Here is a 27,732-nt window from a genome sequence, read left to right as displayed (position 1 = left end):
GGAATTTACTTAAACTTTGAGAAAAATGTATTTAAAACTGAATAAGATGCTCTCTTGGCCCGACCCAGAAGAGATTGTTTTCCAAAACGATCAACTGCCTCTTTGTTGGTAAAAACCATCAGACCAGACAGTGGAGGATGGAAATGAGCAACACGTGCAATCTTCAAGAATTCATCGAGTGAAAGATGGCCATTTTTGTCTTTGTCCGCCTGAAATTAGAATATGAATTTTTAATTTAGTTGTGAACAGTGTGCTCCACCGGTGAAGAAACCGGCGAAAACCCGGTTTTTTTTCACCGGTGAAAACAGTTATAATCACCGGTGAAGTTTTTCTCGGTTTTATAAAAATAAAAACCAGAGTCAAGTTTGGCGAAAACCGGTGTTCACCGAAATTCCCCGGTGTTCAATATTGAAAAACCGGTTTTCCCCGGTTTTCATTTTTCACCGGTGCCCGGTTTTCCCCGGGGAATCCCCGGTTTTCACCGGTTTTCACCGGTTTTTTTTGATGATGCAAACACTTCAACGTGAACGAACATGACAGCAACCGGCCATTTTGCAATCGGACATTTTGAAACAGGACATTTCGAAACCGGACACTTTGAAACCGGACGTTTCGCAACCGGACATTTCGAAACCGGACGTTTCGCAACCGGCATTTTTTTGTTTCTAAGTGTCATTCGGTTGCGAAATGTCCGGTTTCGAAATGTCCGGTTTCGAAATGTCCGGTTTCGAAATGTCCGGTTTCGAAATGTCCGGTTTCGAAATGTCCGGTTTCGAAATGTCCGGTTTCGAAATGTCCGGTTGCGAAACGTCCGGTTTCGAAATGTCCGGTTTCGAAATGTCCGGTTTCGAAATGTCCGGTTTCGAAATGTCCGGTTGCGAAACGTCCGGTTTCGAAATGTCCGGTTATGTGTTACCAATTTCAAAAAAACTCCGGCGAAAACCGGTGGAAACCGGGGAAACACCGGTTTTTTCACCGGTGTTTCCCCGGGGAAAACCCGGTGATCACCGGTTTTCTCCGGGTTTTCCCCGGTGAAACACCGGTGAATTTCGGTGAAAACCGGTGAATATTTTCACCGGTTTTTTCATGAAAAACCGGTTTTCACTAGTTTTTAAATCCCGGTGGAGCACACTGGTTGTGAATGTTTATTAAACTAACAAGCGGAAAAATGCTTTCCATTGTTTCTTCGTCAGCGTTGGATCCTAGTTCACTCATCAAACGCTTGAAACCTCCGAGATCCATGAGGCTGTTCCGGAGACCAGAGAATTTTCGGAACAGCTTAGCGAAGCGAAGGCCTTCTCCTCCAGAAAAGTTCTTCGTTTGCACTAGAACAGACGGTAACTCTGAAAATGTTTCTTCATTATAGTAATTATGAAATAACATAACTATTTTTCAACTTTAACTAACCTTGTGTACTTTCGGAAGTGTCAACAAAGATTGGATTTTCAAAATTAGTAGGTGTTATCGAAAGTGGCAGACCATTTTTTGTGACTTTTGTTGTTGTGGAATTGGATGTACTATGAAGACGCGTTTCCTTTTCACACGAATCTGACTCATTGTCAGATGTGTCTTCTTTGAGTCTTTTTATCATGTATTCCTAGTTATGTCCGTATTAGACGGCAACTGAAAACTAGGTAAGGGTTATTTTATGAAACAAAACCTAAAAAGAAAAGAAGAAATAAAAATAAATCTCTGAAACGGTGTACTCCAGAGAAACGATAAAATCGACACGAAAATGAAACAATAGGAAACAATAAACAGGCGAGTCACTGAAAATCAATTGATAGATTTTTTTCGAAGAATGAATATATGAGTCACAGTTTGTTGTTATCTGAAACAGTTCTATTGAGGAAAATCTGTTAAAAGTCGCGGGTGTTTCCAATAAAAGTTTGCGATTCACGAACATGAATTTCAAATCATAATGCTATAGCTGAAAACAAATGGTTTCAGAAAATCCGCCTAAGGATAAGCTGGAATGTTACAGTCTGCTGTCAATGAACCCGTGGGGTTAATGCAAGCAAATAATAGTGAAAGGAAATAATTATATTTTTGAGTTTGAAAACCTAACATGTACCGAAAGTTTCGCAGAGTTGTCTGGAAAATTGAAATTTTTATGAATTTTCGGGTGAAAAGTCAATTATTGGTCATATTTTCCTATGATTACGTCATAGGGGACTGATGACATATTTTTTGTAAAGCACTACTATAGGGGTACATATGTTGTGAAAAGAGTTTGGATTGAAACAACTTTTTGCAACTGTGCCAAGAGGAATCATCTTCTTACAGACAACGTCTCTTAAAAATTCAGCTTTTATTAAAATGCACTTCAATGTTCGTTTCTGATTGTTGTTGTTGTAGAAGAAGATATTGATATGTATGTGTCTGTTTAGGTGAGATGCAGGCGTCGACTTTCGAAGGAATGTTTTCTTTCAGTGTTTGTTTGACGTATTCAAAAACTTCACATTGTAATTAATAGTTCTGGGAAACTCGAAAAATGTTGTTGAAATCATGAAAATGTTTGTTTTCGCGAGTTAGGCAGTTCTGAAGTGATGTGGAGGTGTCTGGTCCAACCACATTTGGTGAACTTTATGATAAAATCGAACAATTTAAAAAAAACAAGCAAAGTGATGATAACAAACATAACATTGAGTTCACTTGGGTATGATACGTATAAAGTTAGATTGCTTTCTCATTAATAATTGATGTTCAGAAACACACATCTTCGTAAAGCCTCTATGACCACTGAGCTATGGAAACAGCATATTCGAAGTAACAGAAAATGTGCTTTTTCGGCTTTTCACTGCCCTATTACAAATATATGACCATCACAATGTTTCTACAAATTAAGAACTCGGTTTGATTTTTTGCAAAGTTGAAACGGTTTGAGTGCACTCTTATTCTTTTTCTTGCCCTAAAACTATATGAGTTGGGTAACAAAATCTGTAATTTCTTATTAAAGTTCCGTACAAAAAAAGTTAGTTCAAAAGCAAAGGCTTGGCTTGATTTACAATTTTTATGAGAATTCTGATTATGGAGGAAGAATTGAGGCCGAAAGACAATTTCAAAGTTTATTATTTTCCACTTAAAGATATTGGAGGTCAACAACCATATGTTCGGTACTAGACGGCATCTAACAGACAGATCAAGTTTAGTCTTATTACAGTCAGAACAACATTCTTATTCCTTTCTCAGATTTTTATCTAGCAGAAAGATTTTTTCGTCATTTCTGCATTTGTTGTCTTTATATCCCGATATCCCCGTGTCAAAACGTTTTTTGAAACATCAAAAACGAAACCTTGATGTGCTGGCTCTTCTGACTCAGTTCTTCTCAAACACTAATAATTACCTGGTGCTCTCTGAGTTTTTCAGCATTTTGTAGTAATTTTAAATTATGGGGTCTCTTACTATAATTCAGCACGTTTCTCGTATTCTTAATCTCGAATTCTGTTCTTTCTTCTACAATGATCAGAACGATTTGTAGTAAACGTAGAATAAACCTAAACCATTTCGGAGTAAGTATTCCTCATTCTAGCCTTTTCTTTTCCACTTTTTCAAAAATACCCAATGGAAAATATGACAGACTATCTCAGTGATGTTTTCCCTGACTCAGGGTTGAAAACAATGTTTTTTATCATGACAATTGTTGAAACAGTTCTATTGACCTTTGGTCTCATCGTTATCTTTATAATTATATCAAACCGCTCGGCCTTTGGAAGTCTTATGCACAGCTACATCATTTTCTGTTATTTCACGGTAAGTAGCAATACTACCTATTTCTAGAAACGGATATTCTAGTTTTGACTGTTTTAGAACGCAATCGTTTATGGTAACTCGTTTATTACTACCAGAATTCCTTTGCAAACAGCGGATAACGGAACTATTGCCGAGTATTTCCCAAGGAATTGTGATAACGGAGGATCTGTATGCGATTTGCTTATTGTATCACACGCAATGCATTATAATTTTGCTTATGCTCAGTATTTCTTCCATTTTCTAGTTTCATTTTATCGTTACATGCTGATCTATCATCCAGCTATAAAGGACCTGAAATGGAATACCTGGAAATCGTTCCCCCAAAAGTTCTCTTTGTTATTTTTTATAATTTTGGTATTAGTTCCGTTCTCAATTTCCAATTTCCTTATTTTGACATCCAAGTCATACTACGTTCATTATCAAGAAGAAGACTACTTCACTCTTGAAACATCTGCAGTACGTACAATCAAAACTGATGCAGAAACTACCTATCGCAATTATACACTTTTTTCAGAGTCGCTCAAAAATCTATATCTGCCTGTCAAGTGTTTTAGTTCCTATAACTATTATCGATATTTTTCTGAATTTTATGACATTCAAGAAATGTTATAAACACAAAGAGTCTGTTTTAGGCGATGTTCAAAAAGTTTAATTATCAATTTGCAGAAAGGAAAGTAAATTTCTCCACTTGTGGATAATGTTTATTGCAATGATTGCTGTTGATTCTTTCCTCACAATCCTCACTGTTTCCAATATGATCATTGCAGTTTATAACCTCGAAAAACAATATAAAGGGATTTTATTTTTCATACCATATGCAAACGATGTATTGATTTTTCATCAGCCGTTTCTCTTTGTCGTCTCAAGTGTAAGTTCAAACGCGCGTTTTATCAGCTTGAATCTTTTTCAGATGTGCCAAAAACTATCTTTTTGCAAAAATCGGTTTAAAATCGAAAAGCTGGGCAAACATCTCAACACGCGTATTCATCAACGAGACATCACAAAAATTTAGTTTACTCATTATTGGAAGAGCTTTAAGAGTTCTTGACTTAATAATTTTCTGCTTACTTTTTTTGAGTTCCTTTTTTATGAGTTCTGTACTTTTTTCCCAGTTTTTCTACCCAACGTGTGTATTAACAGTTTCTGTATACAGCCAATGTGTTTTAAATTACAACATACGATATTTGAGAGTTCTGACTAGAAAATATGATTGAGAAAATAAACGTTTATAGATTAAGAAACTCTTAGAATTGATTCAAAAAATGATAGAAACGAGGTATCGAATGCATTTGATGCGAAAACAATAGAAGACGGGAGGTCTCATCAAATCTGAAAAAAAGTTGATTGTTTTTTGAATGGAATTGATGAATTTGTATCCGATTTCACGACTACTCACTGTTGGTAACATGGCACGGGAGTATTAATCATCCATTACAATAACAGAATTGTAGACAGTGTCAACTTCGGCAAGTCCGTCTCCAGCATCTCTGTTCGCTTTCGACTATCAGAATGATTCCACTGGAGGATCATCAATGAATGCAGTGTCGAATTGAGAGACATCCGTCTTGCTGGGCAACTGGGGCTTGAATGGAGGCTTTTTCCAGAAATCTCAGTCTGCCAACATGTACGAATTGTTTGGAAAAAGTTAATTTCCATCATCTAGTCAATAATTATTTGTTTCTCTGCGTTTCGGGTCTAAAAACTTCTTATAACAGATTTGCAATAAGCTGTTAATTTTTGCGGGTAGTTTTCTCTTTTCCACGTAATTCGGTTTTTATCTGTTTCCGGAAAAAGCAACATAAAAATTATAAAGAATGATAGTAAACTTAGCCAAAATAAAAGTAGGCTTTCTAGTTCAATTAATGTAGATTATAGAATATAGTGGCTTTACTAGGAAATATAGAGTCAAAAAGTTTTTTTTAAATTACAAAATAATGAGAATACACAAAATAATAAAAATACAATAAAATAATCCCATTTCGAAATCATCAATATTGCAAAGACATAACATTTTTGTAGCATGCTGAAGAGATAAATATGTATATAGAAACATTCCACTACTAGGATTGTGGTGTTTGTGAGTATTTTGTGATAAAAGTCTTATTAAAACTTTCGAGTTCACTCGTGTTAACTGTATGTTCTAGATCAGACTCGAGAACAAACTTAACAATTTCAGGGCCTATAAAATGTTGGATTGCACATAAAAAGCAGAAAGAAAGATGATACTCGTACTTGACAGTTGACCGTCGACGACTAATCTGACTACTTCACAACAACCGTCCAATATTGAGCATATGTAATAGAAATGGAGGACGAACTCGCTCTACTCTATCACTAGAATTTTTACCGTCTTCAAAAATCGAACCACCGTGTTCTACAAAGAATTTTTCAGTGTTGTCTCTACAACGAATTTTTCAACGTCTCCAGCAATCTCCGTTAAAAGAGATCTGTCTGTTTATCAGCTTTTTGGGCTAAAGCAGGCATGCTTCTCTCTTTTTACTTTACTTATTCCCAATGAAATCAAAGCAGAGGATCTACTCTGCCGTCCCACCACAGATTTTCCTCAAAAGAATTGTTTCAGATAACAACAAACTGTATTCATTCTTCGAGAAAAATTTATCAATTTTAGAGATTTAATTTTATTTCTTCTTTTCTTTTTAGGTTTTTTTTTCATAAAATAACCTTTATCCAGTTTTCAGTTGCCGCCTAATACGGACATAACTAGGAATACGTGATGAAAAGACTCAAAGAAGACACATCTGACAATGAGTCAGATTCGTGTGAAAAGGAAACGCTTCTTCATAGTACATCCAATTCCACAATTACAAAAGTCACAAAAAATGGTCTGCCACTTTTGATGACACCTACTAATTTTGAAAATTCAGTCTTTGTTGACACTTCCGAAAGTACACAAGGTTAGTTAAAGTTGAAAAACAGTTATTTTATTTCATAATTACTATAATGAAGAAACATTTTCAGAGTTACCGTCTGTTCTAGTGCAAACGAAGAACTTTTCTGGAGGAGAAGGCCTTCGCTTGGCTAAGCTGTTCCGAAACTTCTCTTGTTTCCGGAACAGCCTCATGGATCTCGGAGGTTTCAAGCGGTTGATGAGTCAACTAGGATCCAACGCTGACGAAGAAACAATGGAAAGCATCTTTCAGCTTGTTAGTTTAATAAACATTCACAACTAAATTAAAAATTCATATTCTAATTTCAGGCGGACAAAGACAAAGATGGCCATCTTTCCCTCGATGAATTCTTGAAGATTGCACGTGTTGCTCATTTCCATCCTCCACTGTCTGGTCTGATGGAATTATACTGTTTTTTGATACTTTTTATAAAATTTCTGAAATATTCTAACCCGGGAGGATTCAATCCCGCGTCTACCGTGAATAAACACAGCCCATAGGTAAGACTACTCGCAGCGTAACTGACCGAGTCTTACAGGATCCGACACAAGAAAGAATGGTGGGGGAAGTCATAAAGAAAAGAAATTATACCGTTTTTTAATACTTTTTATGAAATTTCTGAAATATTCTAACCCGGGAGGATTCAATCCCGCGTCTACCGTGAATAAACACAGCCCATAGGAAAGACTACTCGCAGCGTAACTGACCGAGTCTTATTGGATCCGACACAAGAAAGAATTGTGGGGGAAGTCATAAAGAAAAGAAATTATACTGTTTTTTGATACTTTTTATGAAATTTCTGATATATTCTAACCCGAGAGGAAGGATCCATCGTTACTCACGTTATTCCTTTGTCCATTCCTTTTGTTGAATCACCGTTGTTCTGCAGTCGTGTACTGTTGTGGATCGTTGTGGGCTCCGGGACTCTGTTCTGGTTGCGTTGCTGTGCTTTTCCACTGGAAATTAAAATATAAGCTTGTGAATTGGATAAGCTCGCATGAAGCTCGCATGAAGATGTAACTTGAGAGAGAAAGTAAAGGAGTTATAAAAGAGATAGATAACACAGGTAGATCAAATGAAATGAGAAAAAGAGAGCCCAAGAAGAGAGGACTGCTCAGTGCGGGAATGAAGAGGACAACTGACTGTATTCCACAAGTCTGGCCTCATAAGGACTAGGGGGCGTGTCTTATTCGTCATCACCTATTAGATTTCCCATAGAGATAAGTGAAGAACAAAAAGAACACTGGCCTCGTTCACACCTGTCTGCATGAGATTTGTTTTTTTGTCGATCGATCACCTATTAGATTTCCCACATAGTTAAGTGACAGGTGTGAGTGTTCGGAAAATCTAGAGATGGGTGAATAGCCAAACAAATTGCTCGATAAATAGAAACGAAATAAGAATAGTTGGTAGATGTTTGAATGGAGGGTGTGAACTTGGATCATAATTATGAACGTGAAGAAGTAGTCCCGTGCTCATTTTGTTATTTTCAGCCACAAACACTCACACCTGTCACTTATCTACCTGGGAAATCTAATAGATCACATATCGATCGACAAAAAACAAATCTCATGCAGACTGGTGTGAACGAGGCCAGTGTTCTTTTTGTTCTTCACTTATCTCTATGGGAAATCTAATAGGTGATGACGAAAAAGACACGCCCCCTAGTCCTTATGAGGTCAGACTTGTGGAATACAGTCAGTTGTCCTCTTCATTCCCGCACTGAGCAGTCCTCTCTTTTTGGGCTCTCTTTTTTTCATTTCATTTGATCTACCTGTGTTATCTATCTCTTTTATAACTCCTTTACTTTCTCTCTCAAGTTACATCTTCATGCGAGCTTCATGCGAGCTTATCCAATTCACAAGCATATAGTTTAATTTCCAGTCGAAAAGCACAGCATCGCAACCAGAACAGAGTCCCGGAGCCCACAACGATCCACAACAGTACACGACTGTAGAACAACGATGATTCAACAAAAGGAATGGACAAAGGAATAACGTGAGTAACGATGGATCCTTCCTCTCGGGTTAGAATATATCAGAAATTTCATAAAAAGTATCAAAAAACAGTATAATTTCTTTTCTTTATGACTTCCCCCACAATTCTTTCTTGTGTCGGATCCTGTAAGACTCGGTCAGTTACGCAGCGAGTAGTCTTACCTATGGGCTGTGTTTATTCACGGTAGACGCGGGATTGAATCCTCCCGGGTTAGAATATTTTAGAAATTTCATAAGAAGTATCAAAAAACAGTATAATTTCTTTTCTTTATGACTTCCCCCACCATTCTTTCTTGTGTCGGATCCTGTAAAACTCGGTCAGTTACGCTGCGAGTAGTCTCACCTATGGGCTGTGTTTATTCACGGTAGACGCGGGATTGAATCCTCCCGGGTTAGAATACAACTGAAATTTCATAAGAAGTATCAAAAAACCGAATTCTTTCTTTTCTTTATGACTTCCCCCACCATTCTTTCTTGTGTCGGATCCAGTAAGACTCGGTCAGTTACGCTGCGAGTAGTCTTACCTATGGGCTGTGTTTATTCACGGTAGACGCGGGATTGAATCCTCCCGGGCTAGAATATTTCAGAAATTTCATAAAAAGTATCAAAAAAACAGTATAATTTCTTTTCTTTATGACTTCCCCCACCATTCTTTCTTGTGTCGGATCCAGTAAGACTCGGTCAGTTACGCTGCGAGTAGTCTCACCTATGGGCTGTGTTTATTCACGGTAGACGCGGGATTGAATCCTCCCGGGTTAGAATATTTCAGAAATTTCATAAAAAGTATCAAAAAACAGTATAATTTCTTTTCTTTATGACTTCCCCCACCATTCTTTCTTGTGTCGGATCCTGTAAGACTTGGTCAGTTACGCTGCGAGTAGTCTTACCTATGGGCTGTGTTTATTCACGGTAGACGCGGGATTGAATCCTCCCGGGTTAGAATACAACTGAAATTTCATAAGAAGTATCAAAAAACCGAATTCTTTCTTTTCTTTATGACTTCCCCCACCATTCTTTCTTGTGTCGGATCCAGTAAGACTCGGTCAGTTACGCTGCGAGTAGTCTTACCTATGGGCTGTGTTTATTCACGGTAGACGCGGGATTGAATCCTCCCGGGCTAGAATATTTCAGAAATTTCATAAAAAGTATCAAAAAAACAGTATAATTTCTTTTCTTTATGACTTCCTTCACCATTCTTTCTTGCTCGTTTTCATAAACATCAACGAGTATCATCCAACGACGGATCATCAAATCAAGGATTGGACTCAATGACATGGGCAAGAAACTAGATGCAACAATGATTCTAGATTTAAAAGTGTTTGGACAGGCACCTCAATTTAGAAGGACGAAGTGGCTATATTAGGAAAGAAAGAATTAGGGAAAACGGTTTTTAAAAACTCGGCTCTTTATGATGAATTCTGAGTATAGATGGGTGTCGTTCTATTAAAGGTGTCGCTCTAATACAGTTTTTACGGTAACTTGAGATATGGTCAAAACCTTTCTTGCCAACCTAATATTTGTGTTGGCTATTCGAAAATGTAAATACCTTCCCCAGATATTAGTGTCTAGGGGGTTATGATAAAAAAGTGAAGGGTTTTTATGAGTTTCAACCCATGTGTGCTGCAAGAATGCTTGAGTGCTATTCTACCTCTGAATAACTCAAATGAGAAATACTTCAATTTTTGTCAGCAAAGGGGACGGAGCCCATGGTGATAACATATCAAAAAACCAACCAGAACGGATCAGTTAGGCTAAAACGTCACATGATCTGGTGGCTTGTGCTCGAGCCAGTCAGATAATATCTATTAAATAAACAAATTCGATTGCTATTTTTATGAAATTTATAAATTTTGGACCAAACTGAACAACGTTCCACAGTAGGACTATTATTCTATAGAGCATCATACATTTTGAGTAATGAAAGTTTACAAAGTTCAGTTCTGATCAAAAACTTTGTTGTACGCTTTGAGTATTCAGCCCGTTGTACCCTTTGAGTCAACAATCTGTTGTACCCTAAGAGCAACTTACTCATTGTACTCTAAAAGTATAGTACTTTCTGAGTCATGGTACCCTAAGAGTCATTGTACCCTCAATCCGTTGTACCCTTGGAGTATGGGCCAGAAAAAAATGTATACTGGAGGGATTGTAGTCATTTCTGACCATTTTGGGGGGTTTTTTTAGTATGAGTGAATAGAACTTGTCGAAAACCCCCGTCTATTCTTAAAACCCCCGTTTATTCTCAAAACCCCTGTCTATTCTCAAAACCCCTGTCTATTCTCAAAACCCCTGTCTATTCTTAAAACCCCCGTCTATTCTTAAAACCCCCGTTAAATCATAAAGAGCCGAAAATTTCGCAACAATTATTTTATACCTTTTAAGGAATACAAGTAGTCTGGATCGTCAGCTGACCTCGCGTTATCTTGGATGATGAACGTGTGCTCCCACATTTCATTTTGGTTTTTTTCTTCATATTGAAAAAAATAATTTTGAATATTTTTGGACGGATGAGCAACACTACTCGAACATAAACTCATGGAAACTGAATTTAAAGACATTCTGTATTTCAGGCTCAACTGTTCTGTCTGGTCTTCTCTTTTCGTGTTTCGGCTTGAACGGGAAAATGCTTCTTTCATTGTCTTTCTTTTTTTGTGTAACAGCAATTGCATACTTGACGAATCATCATTCGGAAGAAGTCTGTGTTTTCGGTCGTACTCAATTGAAATTTACGAGTATTTTCCCGGATAATAGTTAGAAACATCAACCGCATTTTCACTTTTGCCCTCCATGGCGATTTCGACATTTTCCACAAAACTGATTCACGATGAGCCTAGCCTGTTCTCACTGGCGACTGAACACAACGGGTTGTAAAAGAAGAGCATGGTCTGAAAAAATGAGAAATTCACTTGTATTCAACATGTGCGTCCCTCTCGTTTTTTAAGTTGTCTATTTCTCTATTACATTTTCTTTTTTGATGACAATTGGTCTTTTCCTTTTGAGCGATAGAACGCACACAGAAAAAAATGAGAGCGTAAAATTGAGTTGCCCATGCGTCTAATATGAAGTGATAGCCTTGATTCGTTTTTGCAAGAAAAAAGAAAGAGGAGTGTTAGAAATAATTGGAGAAGATGGTTTTTGGCTGTTCAACCCCACTATGTTCGATAACCATTTCTATTGCGAACATCTGTCTGAAGAAGGTAGATAAATGAGTAGAGAAAAAAGGGACACCACAAGCAAAAGAGGAAAAAATAGAAAGGTGAATTTAATGGTGAACATCGTGACAACTGGATTAGTTTGGCGGATGAAATAGAATTTGAACAGAAAAACTGTGGAAACAAATTAAGAACATATGAAAAAGTATATTTCAACCGTTTAGCTGCAATATAAAAAGACAACTTTCCATTTCAATATACTTTATCAATTAACGCGAGAACAAAAAACAACATACCGATAAAAGTTTGTACAAACAATCAAAATAACAAACATATGGTCAAACAGAACTCTTGAATGAAGTAAGACGCACCAGAAAAATCTTGTTTTCAATCCCTAAATAAAAATTTTAAAGACATCATGTGAAGAGGGAAGACGGTTTCCTTGTTCCATTATTACGTACTCTGAACAAACTTTCAACTTTGTGTTTTTCTCGTCTTTCTGGTTGTCTGTAATATAAAAGTGGCAAAATTATTAAATTGAATAATATAATAGTTGTAATATTTCTTCGAGGAATTTTTGTGCCTTATAGTTTTCATACGCAAAAATAAGGCAAACAGAAATCCTGTGAACACATAACAACTAATGAAGGATATAGTGGGGCACATACATTCAGTATAGTTCAGATAAATGATTGACTGAATGTGTATAAACGTATTTGTATGTGTAATACGTATTCGTACCAGAAATCCAGGAGACCATCTCAATTTCTTTGTTGACATGGAAATTGTGCATACGCATGTTCACTAAAAACGCGGGAAAATGAGAGTTTTAGTTTGGGGAAAATAGAATGAAGCGTAACTCACAAACAGACTGAACAAAATTAAAAACAAATGAATTTGAATGATTCAATCAATGACCGCTATTACGTACTACTTCTTTTTTATGTTTGAACAGATTTTAAAGGTTTTTTTTCTAACATTATCACATAAACTCGATGTCCTCAAGAGTCCAAACAACAAAGCGAGAAATGCATGACCCGGAAGCGCGACAGACGAGTGTCGGTTAGAGTCTCATCGAAGTTCTTTCTCATTTTCATTCTAAATACTGCATACTGTCGTCTATAAATTTGATATAATCTGAATGTTTAGAGTTACAAAACTGCCAAATTTCGGTTGTAATATTTATTCACAGAATTTTGGTGCCTTATTATTCTTTTAACCAAAATAAGGCGACACAAAACCCCGTGAACATATAACAACTGTTAAGTATAGTAAAAATACAGAATCAATATAGCAAAGGAGACGAGTAGATGGCGTGCACATATACACAATTCTGAAGAGGTAAAAGCGAATTCGTATGCGCGAGCAGGCAAGAAAGCAGATAATCCCTCCCCTTTTTCCGTTGCCATGGGAATTGTGGGTTTGTTTACGCAGAAATTAGTAAGAGGCATAAAGCTCGGGTGGCATTAGAATAGCATAACATTTATGTATTTACTGAATCTCGAGAAATTATTCAGTTTTGATTCAAAACATGGCTCACAAGACAAGTTACGATAATGGTGGACAGCGTCTAGTACCTTGACCGAGAAGAATCGTGAAAACAAATAATTGTTTGAAAAAAAAGAGCAGATTGTTCTGGTCAGTTCATCATGGGTTTATTTTTTCAAAATTTTTCATTTGGCTAACTCATCAAACTTGCAGAATTGTTTCTGAAGTTTGATTTAAGAGCAATTTGAAAGTGGCCCAAGAAACTATAAAGTTACATGCAGTGATAATAAAAATAATAATTGGCATTTACACATCTGAATCTAGAGTGGATATCGCAAAACCACCAAGGTCTTAAATTTGTATTTCAAAAGTGATCTCTTAGAATTTGTAAATGCTTTTCACGTTGAAGATTTCCCTTTTTCAGAGAAAACATTCAACTTAATATTATACTTTTGTGTCGTCAGAAATAAATCTAGCCTAAATCATCCATAAGAAAAAATGTTTATAAAACGTATGCCTAATCTTCTCAATTTCTTTGAATACAGTCAAGACCAATCGTTGTTCAAAGTAAGTAAAAAATCTGAAATATGTACAAACAATTAACCAAGACATATGTCATATACCCGATTATTACTTCTGAAGGAAATGAAATTGATATTGTAGTACGATGTGGTGTGTACTTAAAGTTATGACAAAAGCGTATAATTTGTTTTTGCATTCTTCATGAGACTGAGGATTTGAGTAATTGTGATCGCCAAACTTTTCGGTCATATTTGATCCAATACAATAAAGTGGACAAATAATGAATTGCGTTGTCCACATGATGGCACCCACAAGAATATGTGGAAATCACGAAAAAACTATCAAAATATGAAGGAACACTGTATCGAATTATAATAAAACGGGGAGGACGGAGGTGTGGAAATCCTGAGAAAAATATCGGGAAAAACAGTTGGACTGGATTCTAAGTAGTTTTCCGTCTCTAGAATCTGGCTGCTCACAAAGTTAATCGAATATAATAATAGTGAAAGCTACCAAGAAACATCATGTTCCAGAACTATTTTCAGTAGAGTTTGATAGAAGTTTCGGGGAACGTTATAGTTAGAACAATGAGAAAACCGCCTAATAACACCTTATAATTTCTGTTTACGTCAATTCTCCGCGTGTACTCGGAAGGTGCCGTTTAGACAGACGATCAACGAGCCCAGTATGACAAGAAGTCTACAATTTCTGAAAAATCAGCCGAGAGAGGTTGTCTCTTTTTTCTTAAACTAAGTGAAAAAGCCTACTACTTTTTCAAACAGCTTAGATTACCTTCAATTCATCAACTACCGACGATGTCCTATTCCTTTATTGTTACACTCCAGTTTTAACATAAACTATTTCCAACATAAAAAGTCACCGCCCAACACTGCAAGTCACCTTAAAATTAGGAATTTTTGAAATATTCAGTGATGAGTGAAGATCCTCCAACGTGGCCGGTTACTTCCTATTGCGTCATATCAGTTATAACATTGCCAATTTATATTTTAGTGCTCGTATGCCTACTTCGATTACGCTTAACTTCGAAAAACTACAACACAACATTTTATACTTTGCTTTTGCAGCATGTAAGTTTCTTTTTCAAAATTGATCTGGTCATATAATAATTTGTACCACAGTCATATGTTCATTTAAAAAATAAGATTTCGATATCAATGTATTGACATTGTCCGGTCATCTCTCAAAATCATAATAAAAAATTGTCAAAGAAGATAACGTTTGTTTGATGCAAGAGATTATTGAAAATGAAATCATGATATTTTCATTCCAGTGTATTGCTGACCTACTCTCAATGGCCATGTTCATAACACTCAACCTTGGCCGATTCGTCTATTTCATTAGACAGTTTTACTTCAACTACCAGGAATATTATATTGCTGCTGGTAACTTTCTTTTCAATAACAAAATATTCAAAATATGATTACAGCTGCTTACAATCATATTTATTTCACTCTTTATATTAGATGTACCGGCATTATTTTGTTATCTTTTCAAAGATATTTTGCTATTGTCCATACTAGTACTACTGTAGCAAAAGTGAGTTAGCCTTTTTAAAACCTATTAAAACCTATTTAATAACCTAAACCAACAATTATATGAATTCGCAGAAAATCCAAAAAGCTTCAAAACTAAAAATAATGGCTGTCTACTGGATTCTTCCTGTGCTAATCAGTTTAGTGGTACTTAAAAACACTGATTTTTATTATGGTAGCATAGAAAAAATGGAGACAATTGCAGATCATTCTGTTATACAGGTCAGTTTATCACATTTTTTTTTGTTGTTAACCTTGATAGATGTTCAGAGAAATACATTGATGTCTCTAATTGTTGTTGGCTCCACCTGCATATTATGCATCGTAGCTTATGGCGGTTTATTGTTGTTTATTAGAAAAAATTCGAAGTACCTTCCAACGTCTTCCAGAAGAGAAATTTCTCTTGCTGCTCAAATTTTTGTCTTGCTCTTATCATTTTTCGGAATTCTTGTTTTCGATTGCTTTCAAAACTACTTTTCACAAACACATAATGTGAGTTGTGCAACTGACAATATCAATCTAACTAGAATAAAATTTATTTTTATAGGCAGAACGTATTTTTTACATGCGTGGAATATATCCACTTTTGAATGGTATTTTATCGTATATCAATCCATACTGTATTTTATTTATGAACCGGGATTTGTCTAAAGAAATCATCAGAATGGTGTTTTGTAAAAAAGCTGAGCAGGTAATAAAGTTGAATTAGTGAATACTGTTATTGAACTGAAATTTACAGATTGAAAGTCAACACTCAGTAATTGGTTTACCAATTAATTTACATAAACATGGAATAATTGCAAATTAATACCCCTGGAGGGGGTGAAAATATTTATCAGAAACACTCTCTTATGTACTGAAATAAAACGTTACCAAAAATTTTTTCTGTGTGACTGGTTTTCGTGAGAATTGATTTTTTGCCAAATTGTGAATTTTTTGTAACAAAGTTTTAAAAACTCGTAACTACTTATCAAAACTTGTCGAACTAGAAAGCCAAATGAAGTATATGGATTTTTCTTCACGAAACATAAAAATTTGTTATGAACAACTTCGAAACAACATGAGATTTGTGTCAAAATCCTCAGCAGAAACAATTTAATTATTGAAAAAAGTATTTTTACAATGGAATTTCTGAAAAAAATCTTTTATTGTTTCGAGGTTGTAAAAAATGATTGATAGACCGTAGCTTTTTCTCATTTTCTTATATTTTGTGAGTAAATGTCTCATAGTTCATTTTAGATTAATAGAAACAACGTTGAAAAAATTAATTTAATTTCAACTTTGTAGAGGCCAATTTGTTCACGTCGTTCGAGAATTTTGTCTCTAGAAAGTGTAATTTTTTAAGATTCCAAAATCAAAAAAAGTGCTCAAAAACAAAGTTGCTCTCAGAAGTATCAATCACACGATACGGATTGCAAAGACTACAGCCGGAACAGCCCGATATCGATAAACTGATTCTCTGCATGAGAGCCCATTCCAAAAAAATATATTTCCTTTACAACTGATTTCCATGGGTGATTTTCAAAAATTCTGCGCAATTAGAAAACAATTACATCAAAATTGGGAAAGAGCATCAACGTCAAACGGAAATGTAGACATGGATCTTTCAAGTTGCTCCTCAGATAACGTTTTGCTTCTAGTTATTGTTGTTTTTGCTTTTGACAGATGTGAAGCAGTTTGACAGTATGGAGACAAAATTCCGGCAGTGGAATCCCGACAATGCGTGGCAGTTCCAGCAAGATTAACAGCAACAGATGCAGCTTGGTAGTCATTTGGACCCACAAACAGTGCATTTTGGTAGATCAGCACTTGAAGGCGTTTCTTTGGTTGGAGCAGATAAGAATTGAACCCAGCTACATGAGATTGACACATCTGCGGGCTTTGTTGAAAATGTTTGCCATTCAGAGCTGCAAGCTTGACCAATGTGACCGGTTGAATTGATTTCTTATGTTTTTCTGACTATCCGAGCTTGATATCTTCCAGAGTTTAAACAAAGCAGCGCACTCCGCGGCAGACTTGATTTGCTCCAAATCACCAACTGAGTCGCTTCAGCAGCGACTTGTATTGAACCTGAAAATTTGATATCATAGCGTTTCATCCTTTCCATAGGAGTCTAGTTACTAAATTTTGGAAATATTCAGTTTGTTTCCATTCTTGTTTCTCTTCCAGCATTCAAAATTCCAATCACTCCAAAAGAATTGGAATGTAACGACAGTAGATAAGTTTCGGTCCTCTAATCATTATAAAAACTGATACGGTCTTCTAATAGACTTTTCCATGCATCAACTGTTTTTTTTTCACTATCCCGACGATCTTATCCTTCTCTTCCATTGATTTTGTGAAGACTGCACCTAAGCTATGTCTCTCGTAAGTTAATTCACTACATTGTCTTCAATGTTTGACACAGCATTGAAATTTTGTCCACATCATTCTTTTTCGTTCAGATTAATCTGTCCAACCAATATTGAGTGCTGCTTGTGCCATCTAGGAAAGCTGCAATTCAATCCTTCACTCATTTTCAAGCTTGTGTTCGAGTTTTCTCACTTTAGTGCACAACCTGAAGAACCATATTCTGAAGGCACGTTGATTTGATTGTTTTTCTTACCAGAAATATCGTAATTTTGGCGTTTGTAAATGATTTCGCATCATCAGTTATTTTCGTTCACTTCTTCAGATTATTCTTTCAGTTGCATCGTCATATTTAGTAAACCAAGACGCAAACATCCAGAAACATTCGAAGTTCTTTCTTGCTTTACTCTTTAGGTACGGAGCCTTCAGTGGAAGATGTATAGTTTCCCTTTATCTAGAACAAATGATTTATGAATTGTATATTTTTTACATGCTTAGTTGAACATATGCTCATCTTTTTTCAGTTTCAAACTGAGAAATTTTTTGGTCAGCGCATGCATCGATGACGATTTTCGGACGTAACATAAGCTTTTTGTGCCATTTCGATAATTGAAAACATGTTTTGCACTTTTTGAGCAGGATTTTTGTTTCGTTTTGATTCGCGATGGCATAATTTTTGAACATAAACACAACTGTGTCCTGCAAATTGATTTTTTGTTTGAAAGCACATCAAAAATGGGAAAACAAGTTACTTCACGATGGTAAATATATGCACAACGATTGAAATTATTTTATGAAAAACACTTTGTCGATTGATTCGATTGAAATTTTCTTTAAAAATCGAAGTAATCAAGTCGAACGAAACTGAAAGAAAAAAATGCAAACAAATAAATGGGGAAATGTGCGTGATGACGTCAGCAGTCTCTCCAGGCAGAGATACTAACAGCCTCCTAGGAAATAGTGTAGGTTCTACGGACATCAGACGCGAGAGAAAGACGAGATGTCTTACGCTAGGAAGGAGAGTGCAGATATTATACATGTATTAAAATGCCCCTCGGAGGACCCCGAGAGATGCAAACCCCCAAGAGAAGAGAGGGGAAAGAAGCAGACAAAAATCTTTCGTCGGGGTTTTCTACGCAAACACTTTCTATGGAAGATCTTACGACGCTTCACGTACAGAGAAATATGCACATTTCTTTGATGATGGAACAAACAAATACTTACGCATAAACTTCAAAAGAAATAGAGTTTGGGATTATCTTGGATATACTGACATATTTTCAGATCTAGAGTCGTTTATTCAAAGTCCGTAAATAATAACTTGAGAATCGAATTTTTTTGGCTTGTTTGTCCAAACATGGTCTTAAGAATGTTTCTCCATGTCTGTCCTCTCAACATTAAAACTTGGAAACCCTCCAGAGAAATCATTGATCAACTAATTGCTGATACTCATCAAATTCAACAAATACTGGATGGATTGCAATAAATTTCCAAATAAGTTTTACATTTCGAGGATACAGAGAATTCTACCAGAAAGGTGAAATGCCAGAAAATTCAAAACCCTCATAACCAATTCACAATTTCAGATCAAGTTGTCGATGTGCTTAGCCACTTACCAGCCGGTAAAGAACCGGATGTTCATTTTATCCAAATATTTGATCGACCAGCGAAAACAGATCTTGGTCGTAACTTCGTGTTTCAAATTGCAGTTAAAAGTCTCAGAGCTTTCAATTTTGATGCGGAGTTTACAAATTGTGAAACACCAGAATGAAGGGATCTGCTGTCTCGATTTGTGAATGATGACATCCGGAATCTCCCAAAAAACTTTATTTCTGGGATCTACAATCGGAATGGCACAAGAGAAGCTGTTGAAAAGTTATTATCAAACATAAAAATGTTTCCTGAATTAAAAGACACAACAATCATTGCTGATGTGTTTCAACCTTAATATATCAACAAGAGGGGCGGAGACATTCATTCCAAGTGTAAGTGATAGAAAATACAAACTGTTCAAAAGTTATTCAGTTTCAGAGGATGTGGCCGCAATGCTCCTCCTAGTCATTTCCGAAATGGAACTCGTCTTTACTCTGAAGAAAAGAATACTACTATGAAATTCTTGGACAAAGAAAATGTTGAATTGGATCTCTGGACATGAAAGAAGCTGCGCAAATTCTCAATACTACGGAAATGTTTGGCCATTTTTTGAATGAGTTCCCTGTTAAAATAAACGTTCATGCCTGCATCAAAATTGACTTATTCAGAAGGGTTATCTTTTTCAAGTTCGCCGCTTCTCAATTTTTTGTGATCGATGTTCCAGATGTCATAAATTCTGTAAGGGGTGGCTCACCAAAACTTTATTGATTGTAAAACATTTTGCAAGGAAATGGTAGACAAAAAATTTAGCACAGGCATTAAAAAAATAGATTCGGAACCGGAAACTAATGGATTGGGAACCTGAAACTAAAGCTCAAAACTGGGGATATTCCAATATGACATGAAATATGAAGACAACAGTTTGGTGTATAGTTGGTCATACGTCATGCCATTTAAAAGACAATAGCTTGACAAATTTAAGGTTTAAATTATAAATTCAAGATCAGACCTCTCAGTTCTGTAATTTTGGTGTTTTATTAACTGTAAAAGGGCTACGCCACTCATGATACACCAGAATAAGGAAAATCACAGAAGATATGATATCAACAAATAAAGTGGAAGCAGGATGGGAAAAAAACCGGGGTGTGGTTCATGGATAATAAGAACAAGAAACGGTGTTAAGCCAAAAGGGAAATATAATATGGCGGGAGACAATGTCAAGATGTGCCTAGTGAAAAGAGAAATAACAAGAGCACTGGTTATCAAGATCATTGAGTGGGAGATATTCTGCCAGTGGGATCGAGATTTATAACTTTCGGGTGTGGTCTTCGACAAGAAAATACTCTCTGAGAAAGAGTTCTAACAGGTTCTCACTCTGATTTTTGAAACACGTTAGCGAGAATGTGGTCAATCTCGTTTGTGACTATTCTGAAACTTTCGATAACGATCAAAACGCAGTTTAACCCGCTCTCTCTGGTCTTTTCAAAGATGGGCTTTTCTGTGGAGCGGGTGGAAAATGATTAGTGAGCAATGAAATCGGTTTTTTTCACAAAAATAGTGAGAGTCTCGACTAAACTTACTTTTCGCTGACGTCGTTTGTCTGACTGCTGTTGTTTGGAGGAGAAGTCGCACAAGTTCTAAAATGGTGAAAGTGTGAACAAGAATTTTTTGAAGGTCAGAATCACTTTTGTGAAATTGAAATGTCAGAAAAGAAACTGATAATTCTTTGATGTTACTCACTGTTCAATCACGTCGCTTTTCTTTTTTCCATTTTTTGACGAAGTATGTCTATTTTTTCTGAAAATATAAAAAAGCTGATAAATCCTACTCTACAGATACTAACTTGAGTTTTCTTTTGGCTCCGGTCAGTGCTCTTTTCGACGCCGCAACTGATATTCTGAAAACGGTTGAAATACATAAGGGACTAATTTGAGATCCTCACCCTAATCGTTTAGGATTTGCTGTATGACTTTTCAACAAATTTGATAAAAGAACTTTTTTTAGAAGCGATACAGAGGTTTTTCTGAAACGAGGTTTTTTCGTTTTTTTGAACTCCTCTCTTTCCAAATCGGTGGGAATGCTGATTCTGAAAAGAAACACAAGTAGACTCATGTGTAATACCCGGAAGTGCACTCACTTGAACTTATCCATTGGTCCAGGCAAAACGTTATCAGCTTTTTGTTTAGAATCTCTAAATTGCAATACATACATTTTGTGAGCCAAAAAAGAACTCACTCTATTTTAATAACTTCACAAAGAGGAGAATTAGAGAATTCGAAAGATTCCTGACATGCAGTAAACAACGCAGCGGGAATTTTGCTGGAATTGGGTACAAATATAAAAGATGCATTGATTTTTTTTAATCACAAAAGCTTCAAAAACAACCAATCAAAACCCACAGCAAAATCAAAACTATACTTACATAGTTTCTCTGGAACTTGACGTAGGCTCTCCAGGTAAAAAAGTGGCATACAGATTATCCAATATTGAAGGCGAGTCTCTAAAAAGGAGTAAAACGTGTTTGGTTACAATTATTAAGTATTACGGGAAAATTGACTGCGTAGTTGGCTGGACACAAATCGTTGTAGATTCTTTTGTTCTGAAACGACAACGGTCAACTAATTAATGTAAACATATAAATAACATACTTCAGCTGTTTGTTATTTAGAGCAAGCAAGTTTTCAACTGAAAAAGGAAGAAGTTTCGGCCTGAAAGTGCAGAATAAAAACGTTCAGGTCAATAGTCTTTTCACTTACTTGAGTTTGATAGTGAACGCCGATCCATATGAGTTTGAAGATACAGGTAACAGATTTGGATGAACATTTCTGAATAAGAAAACATTTTTTTGCAATAATTTTATGTCGAAATTACCTAGAAATATAACCAAATTTTATCAATCGCTCCAAAGATTTTATCTCATTTGGACTCAACCACTTATTTGGAGATTTTGTTAATCTGAATTATTGAATTCTATTGAATTTCGGGAAAATGAAATAAAAACTTACAATGTATTTGGTATCATATCAAACTTCAAGCCCGGCACATTTATCGGTGCAAACGGTTTACCCGAGAAACTGATATCAAGACTAGTGGACATTATTCTTTCTCAAGTAGTTTGAAAACATCCTAATATTTTTTGACCAACTTTATTTGTTGAACAAATTCAACATGAGAAAACAAACAACTGAAGCTGTCAAGATTGTGAGCTCATACTAGCAGCACACATCTAATTCATAGGTAGCCATGATGGCTGCAGTTAATGATCGGTTGTCTCAAGTTGAATGACAAGCTTGAAAAAAAGATTGGAATAGAAAATACTGGAATGTTTTTTCAGAGACTGCGTTTTCATGAAAAAAAAATGTCAAAAAAGTGAAATTCGGGTTTTGCGGATTTGACGTATGGTCAGAATGAAATTGTATGCAATTTTTGTAGTCTGACCAGATTCTGATAAACAGTCATTTTAGTATAATGGAACAAGTTTACCCGATCTGTGTTATAGCGGATCATCAAACAAACATATACTTTAAAAAGAATTTTTCTTTTTTTATCAATGATATTTTAAAAGTTCAATTTCACAGATTCGAATCAATTCAAAAGTCAATTATATATCGATGATCTAAAAAAATAGTATGGAACTCATCGTCTTTTGAATATTTAGAAGTATGCGGAATTGAATCTTCGAAAAATTAACGCTTCATGTGCGACACACTATTTATCTATAAAACTATTATCAGCAAGGAACTTTTCTGTGAAAATAGTTTTTATACTCATTTTCCTATACAGAAATCACCGTGAAGACATCAATATTATATTAGATGCAATATAAAAAATACAAACGCTTTGCTCAATATATCACCAACGGAACTCACAATTGGTGGAATTCAATTCCTATTATACGCTTCCCAGTAAAATTATTATTCCGCGCCAACATATCAACATTGAAGTTATCTGAATTTTTCATTTTGAACTCCTGCATTTATTACACAATTATATCCCACTTATCATGTTTTTCCCGTTAACATTTCTTATCGTGGTTGTCGTATAAAAAGCTTGTCCTTTACCAAACAAATTATTCAGTTCAAAAACCAGTCAGAAATTTTCGGTATATAAAGATTAGAAGTCAAGACCACAAGCTCATATCCATAAACCTGGTTACTTGATGAGCATGATGTTATTGAGTCATGTGCAACCAAATTTTTCGCGGACAGTAATAAACTTCCACTCATCATAATTCCGTTAGTACATCTTTTCTTTTATGTACTCTTTTTTATTTATATTTGTTACGCTTAATTGCTCTTTGGATTCGAAGTGCGTGAGAAGAAAACTTGATGAATTCTGAGCGAAGTTTTTCATTGAGATTTCTGATTCCATATTTTTTCTCTTACTAGTCTGCTATTCCATGTATTGCGATTTGAACTCGCTGAAAAGGTTAAAGATGTTTTGTTTTAATAGACATAAAAAATAACAGCTGAAATTGCTCCAATGAAAAAACAATCAGGTTCATTGGGATTCCAAGAAATGCAAGTTTTTTTTCCATTCATAATGTTTGGTTCTGATTATTAGGTTTACTCTTTTTTCCTGAAAAATGATTAATTCTTTGTGAAGTTAAGTGAGATTTGTTTCTTTATTGATACGTATCTTACTCATTTCTTTTTCAAACATCTTCGCAAGTTTCTATCCAACGACATTGTAGTTAAACCAAAAAAGCAAAAAAAAAATTTCATACACCAACGTCTCCTTCTGACCGACGAGCTTTAATCCTTGTTTCTATTTTTGCTTCGTCTGGCACGTTTTGTGCTCTCTCGGTCATAATTCCGTTTTGTGCTCATTTGAACAGAAAAAGGATCAAAAGATAAGTGAATTGAAACGGAGAAGCAAGGCAGGTTATATATGATCTCTGTTTTTCTGATTCATGAGCATATTCTCGTACTCAAAAACAAAAGGGTATTTCTTTTCAGTCCTTTGATCTTTGTGACGAAGATTGTAGACTACAACCTATTCATTAGTATATAAATAGGATATTCCTGATGAATTTTTAGTTTGACTATTCTATTCCACAATGATGTCTCCTACTCAAAACTGTTCTATCTGTGGAAGAACTACCAATGACTTCAACTATAGCGTGAGTTTAACGGCATCAGACATTTTTTGAGTTTTCTTGTTACAGGTGTTATCTTGTAACGCTTGCAAGGTGTTTTTCCGGCGTGTCATTACCCGAACCAAACCTCTCAAAAAATGTCACTTAGGAGAGAATTGTTTTGATTGTGAGTCGTAAATAATATTACATTTGGCATGTTTCGTGTTTTCAGTGCCTCCGTTTCAATCAAAAAATGAGTATCTCAAATGCCAGTCTTGTCGCTTTCAAAAGTGTCTTCAGAATAAAATGACACTTCCTTCTTATCTATTGTTCACAGAGCAAAACAAGCAGAGGTGTCTCGGTCTGGTTATTCAAAGTCTGCAAGAATTGGACAATGATCGGAAAAATTATTTATTCAATTATCTTGCGGTCGCAGAGAAAGATCCTAATATGGATGAAATAATGAAAATGGAGAAGATTGAATATATCAAAAAGTCGAAAGATCATCTTATGAATTTCAATAGTTGGGCATTTCACAGTTCTGTTATTACGGTAGACTATATGAAGAAGTTTGCATTTGTCAATTTGCTGAGATCTGAAGACCAAAAGAATCTCTTGAAAGACTGCTACATCAAGCTTGGTGCATTCATCAGTTCTACTAGAGCATTCAACTCAAAGAGAGAGGCGTTATCATTTCCTGATGGCACTGATTTACTTCCGACGACAGAATGGGTCATACCCAAGATATCTCCCATCTTGGAGAACAGAATAAGATGTAGACTTGTCGGAAGGTTGAGAGAATTGAATATAACGAATGAAGAGTATTTACTAGTCAATGTGCTCATCTTCTGTAATCCTGGTTAGTTTCACCTCATCCTAACTTCAGAATCAACTGATTTTTTCAGCTATCTCGAATGTCTCCGAAAATGGGAAATTTCTTTTGGCTTCCTATCAACAAATGTATAGCTCAGCTCTCCTTCAATATTGTCTTCTAACTTATCAGCAACATGGTCCCACTCGTTTCACAGATCTACTTGGGTTGTGTCATGTCATTGGGAAACACTTCGAGGATGTCATCCACTACTATGTTTTACTTCAACTGAATCGATCCAAAGTCGAAGTCAAGAAACTTGTGAAGGATGGAATAGAAGCTGCCTATAAAGTTTAAGTTGCGTTAATGGTTATTTTACAATTATCATTTTCTCTGTTGCTCTACCTGAAAAAATATTTTCAAAATCGTAACTCAAAAACAAAAAATAAAATTCAAAATTTAATATTCAAAAAAAGGTAAAATTCTGAAAAAAAAGCTGAAAGTTAAAAAACAAAGAATTTATCCTGGTATCTTCAGTTCATTTTTGTATTGAGAACTAATATTACTGACTCTCCAAATTCGAACTTTTTTCTATGCGCCACCGTAGGCTCAAAGCGCAACTACTTCTTTTATATAACTTCATAGTTGGTGCCTTCTATTTTCCGAACCTTGACACCAATGCCAGATTAACATCCTCTCCCCGTCGCCCAATTTCTCGCTTATACTACTCATCTGGAATGCTTTAACTAATCAAGCTACTCAATTTACTCTGTTCTTCCGAATTTTTAAATTAAAAGTATCTTCTTGTAAATTACACAACCCGATTCTGACGTTGATAGTTATTCTATTCAGTCTCTTCTTCCCAATGCAAAATTTTATTATGCTATTCTATATTATTAATACCCGGTTTCCTTATCAGGTTGAGTCTCCTGAGGGACCTTACCTGACTTCCAATCAATTTTCTGTATTTCTGTCGTTCACGAAATTAAATGGAACTGTTCATGTATAAAATAATGTAGAGCTATGTATGAAATAATGGTATTAGTGAAGTTTTTTAATTGAGAACATCTTGGATCAGGGTTATTCCACACATACATAGCCCAAATAATATGATTAATGGTCTGATTAAAGATCGACAGATTGAACATAGTTGGTGAGAGGAAAGTTTTTCACTTGTACTTCTATTAACAAGTTTGAAGTGGAACCAAGAAAAGAAAAGCTGAACTGAGTTTGGCACTTGCATAATTTTTCTTCTTTTTGTTTTTTGTTTATCTGATACATATGACAACTGGCGAAAACTAGTTTTGCAAATTTTCATTCATTAAGTTGATAAAGTTTTGATAAAAGAAAAAAGTGATATCATTTCTGAGTGGTTAAGTTACACTAAATGGCGGAGATGTTCTAGCAATAATCTTGAAAAAACATGCAACTCTAGATGACTTTGAAAACTATTGATTGTAAAAATTAAAATCAATCTTTCACAATCTCTTTGGAAATCTTATATTCTACCTAGGTTCTTTCTCGTATTATTTATATGTTTTAAAGGAATACGGGACCGCTCATTACCTTCATCGTTTATAATCTTGATCTAAATCCTCCTGGTTTGGCTGACTGCCAGTGCTTCCCAATTAATCTCCATCCTCCCTCATTAAGAAAGAAAGGTGAACGCGCGTCCAATTTGAACGTCTGTCGTTACGGGTTGTACGGTTTGAGAAAATATTGAGGAACATGCATATGCAATGTAGTGGTAGCATTAAAACAGTTTGTAGTTTTTCCAAATATCCTAAATATAATTTTATACGCTCATTCATCTTACATTCATCCCTTTCCAATTTACTAATAACAATCATTAAGAAAGGATATTACGACAAAAAAATAAACCAGAAACTGCCAGGCAGAGATATATAATTTCTTATCTAGAGTCTTCTGTTTTTATTCAGCAACCACTTATAACGATTTCTGTAAACTTGTCCTGAGCATCATACAATTCGTCCAAAATATAACTAGTTCTGTTCTGCGCTACAAAAATTTTGTGGTACATGTCCTCACTTCGAAAACTATGAAAAGATCATTGTCATTGCATTAACCTTTGTTCTACCAATCTTACCCACCATCTATATGATTCATCAATCCGAAGTTTCCTCGTCGCTCGATTTGGAAGCAATTGGTATGACTTGAATGTGGTGAGTTTTACATTTCAATACTAATTAAATAGAGTTAGTTCTAGTGACATTAGGAAATCAGAAAACTTACAAGGAAAGTCTTTGGAGACGCAGCTTTCAGACGATCTAGAAATTTAGTGACAGGTTCTTTCGACTACGGGGAGTTCATTTTGGTATCAAACCTGCCAAATGTTTCAGAGAGCCGAGTCATGAGCTCTCAAACGTTTCTCATCGTTAAGCTTTGTCACAATGAATTACAAATCGGCAAATAGGAGAAACGAACTCCCCGTTGTCGACTGTACCTATAACCATATTTATAGATCGTTTGAAAACCGCGTCTCCAAACACTTCCCTTGCTAAAAAATATGC

General features: G+C 35.5%; 5 protein-coding genes across 5 annotated transcripts; 3 read left to right on the top strand and 2 right to left on the bottom strand.

Annotated features, from left to right (window-relative positions):
- Positions 1–5: 5 nt before the first annotated feature.
- On the bottom strand, positions 6–1,591 carry GCK72_023096 (uncharacterized protein; the record flags this gene model as incomplete). The annotated part of the gene is made up of 3 exons (XM_053735231.1): positions 6–209; positions 1,159–1,343; positions 1,408–1,591. 3 exons carry the CDS (start codon positions 1,589–1,591, stop codon positions 6–8), a joined length of 573 nt encoding a protein of 190 aa, XP_053578797.1.
- Positions 1,592–3,720: 2,129 nt separating this feature from the next.
- GCK72_023095 (uncharacterized protein) lies at positions 3,721–5,306 on the top strand (the record flags this gene model as incomplete). The annotated part of the gene is made up of 4 exons (XM_053735230.1): positions 3,721–3,753; positions 3,811–3,977; positions 4,420–4,621; positions 5,205–5,306. 4 exons carry the CDS (start codon positions 3,721–3,723, stop codon positions 5,304–5,306), a joined length of 504 nt encoding a protein of 167 aa, XP_053578796.1.
- A 1,181-nt stretch (positions 5,307–6,487) lies between these two features.
- GCK72_023094 (uncharacterized protein) lies at positions 6,488–8,659 on the top strand (the record flags this gene model as incomplete). The annotated part of the gene is made up of 4 exons (XM_053735229.1): positions 6,488–6,668; positions 6,733–6,917; positions 6,971–7,055; positions 8,547–8,659. The coding sequence occupies 4 exons, from the start codon at positions 6,488–6,490 to the stop codon at positions 8,657–8,659; spliced, it is 564 nt and encodes a 187-aa protein (XP_053578795.1).
- A 12,478-nt stretch (positions 8,660–21,137) lies between these two features.
- GCK72_023093 (uncharacterized protein) lies at positions 21,138–22,410 on the bottom strand (the record flags this gene model as incomplete). The annotated part of the gene is made up of 7 exons (XM_003103298.2): positions 21,138–21,210; positions 21,256–21,399; positions 21,451–21,504; positions 21,549–21,632; positions 22,070–22,138; positions 22,185–22,268; positions 22,319–22,410. The coding sequence occupies 7 exons, from the start codon at positions 22,408–22,410 to the stop codon at positions 21,138–21,140; spliced, it is 600 nt and encodes a 199-aa protein (XP_003103346.2).
- Positions 22,411–24,372: 1,962 nt separating this feature from the next.
- On the top strand, positions 24,373–25,558 carry GCK72_023092 (uncharacterized protein; the record flags this gene model as incomplete). Its single annotated transcript, XM_053735228.1, has 4 exons — positions 24,373–24,435; positions 24,481–24,577; positions 24,623–25,249; positions 25,296–25,558. 4 exons carry the CDS (start codon positions 24,373–24,375, stop codon positions 25,556–25,558), a joined length of 1,050 nt encoding a protein of 349 aa, XP_053578794.1.
- Positions 25,559–27,732: the final 2,174 nt, after the last annotated feature.

This window comes from Caenorhabditis remanei, chromosome X (genome assembly GCF_010183535.1).
Source record: "Caenorhabditis remanei strain PX506 chromosome X, whole genome shotgun sequence".
In the NCBI taxonomy this organism is placed as follows: Eukaryota; Metazoa; Nematoda; class Chromadorea; order Rhabditida; family Rhabditidae; genus Caenorhabditis; species Caenorhabditis remanei.
This window is presented reverse-complemented; position numbering and strand designations above follow the sequence as displayed.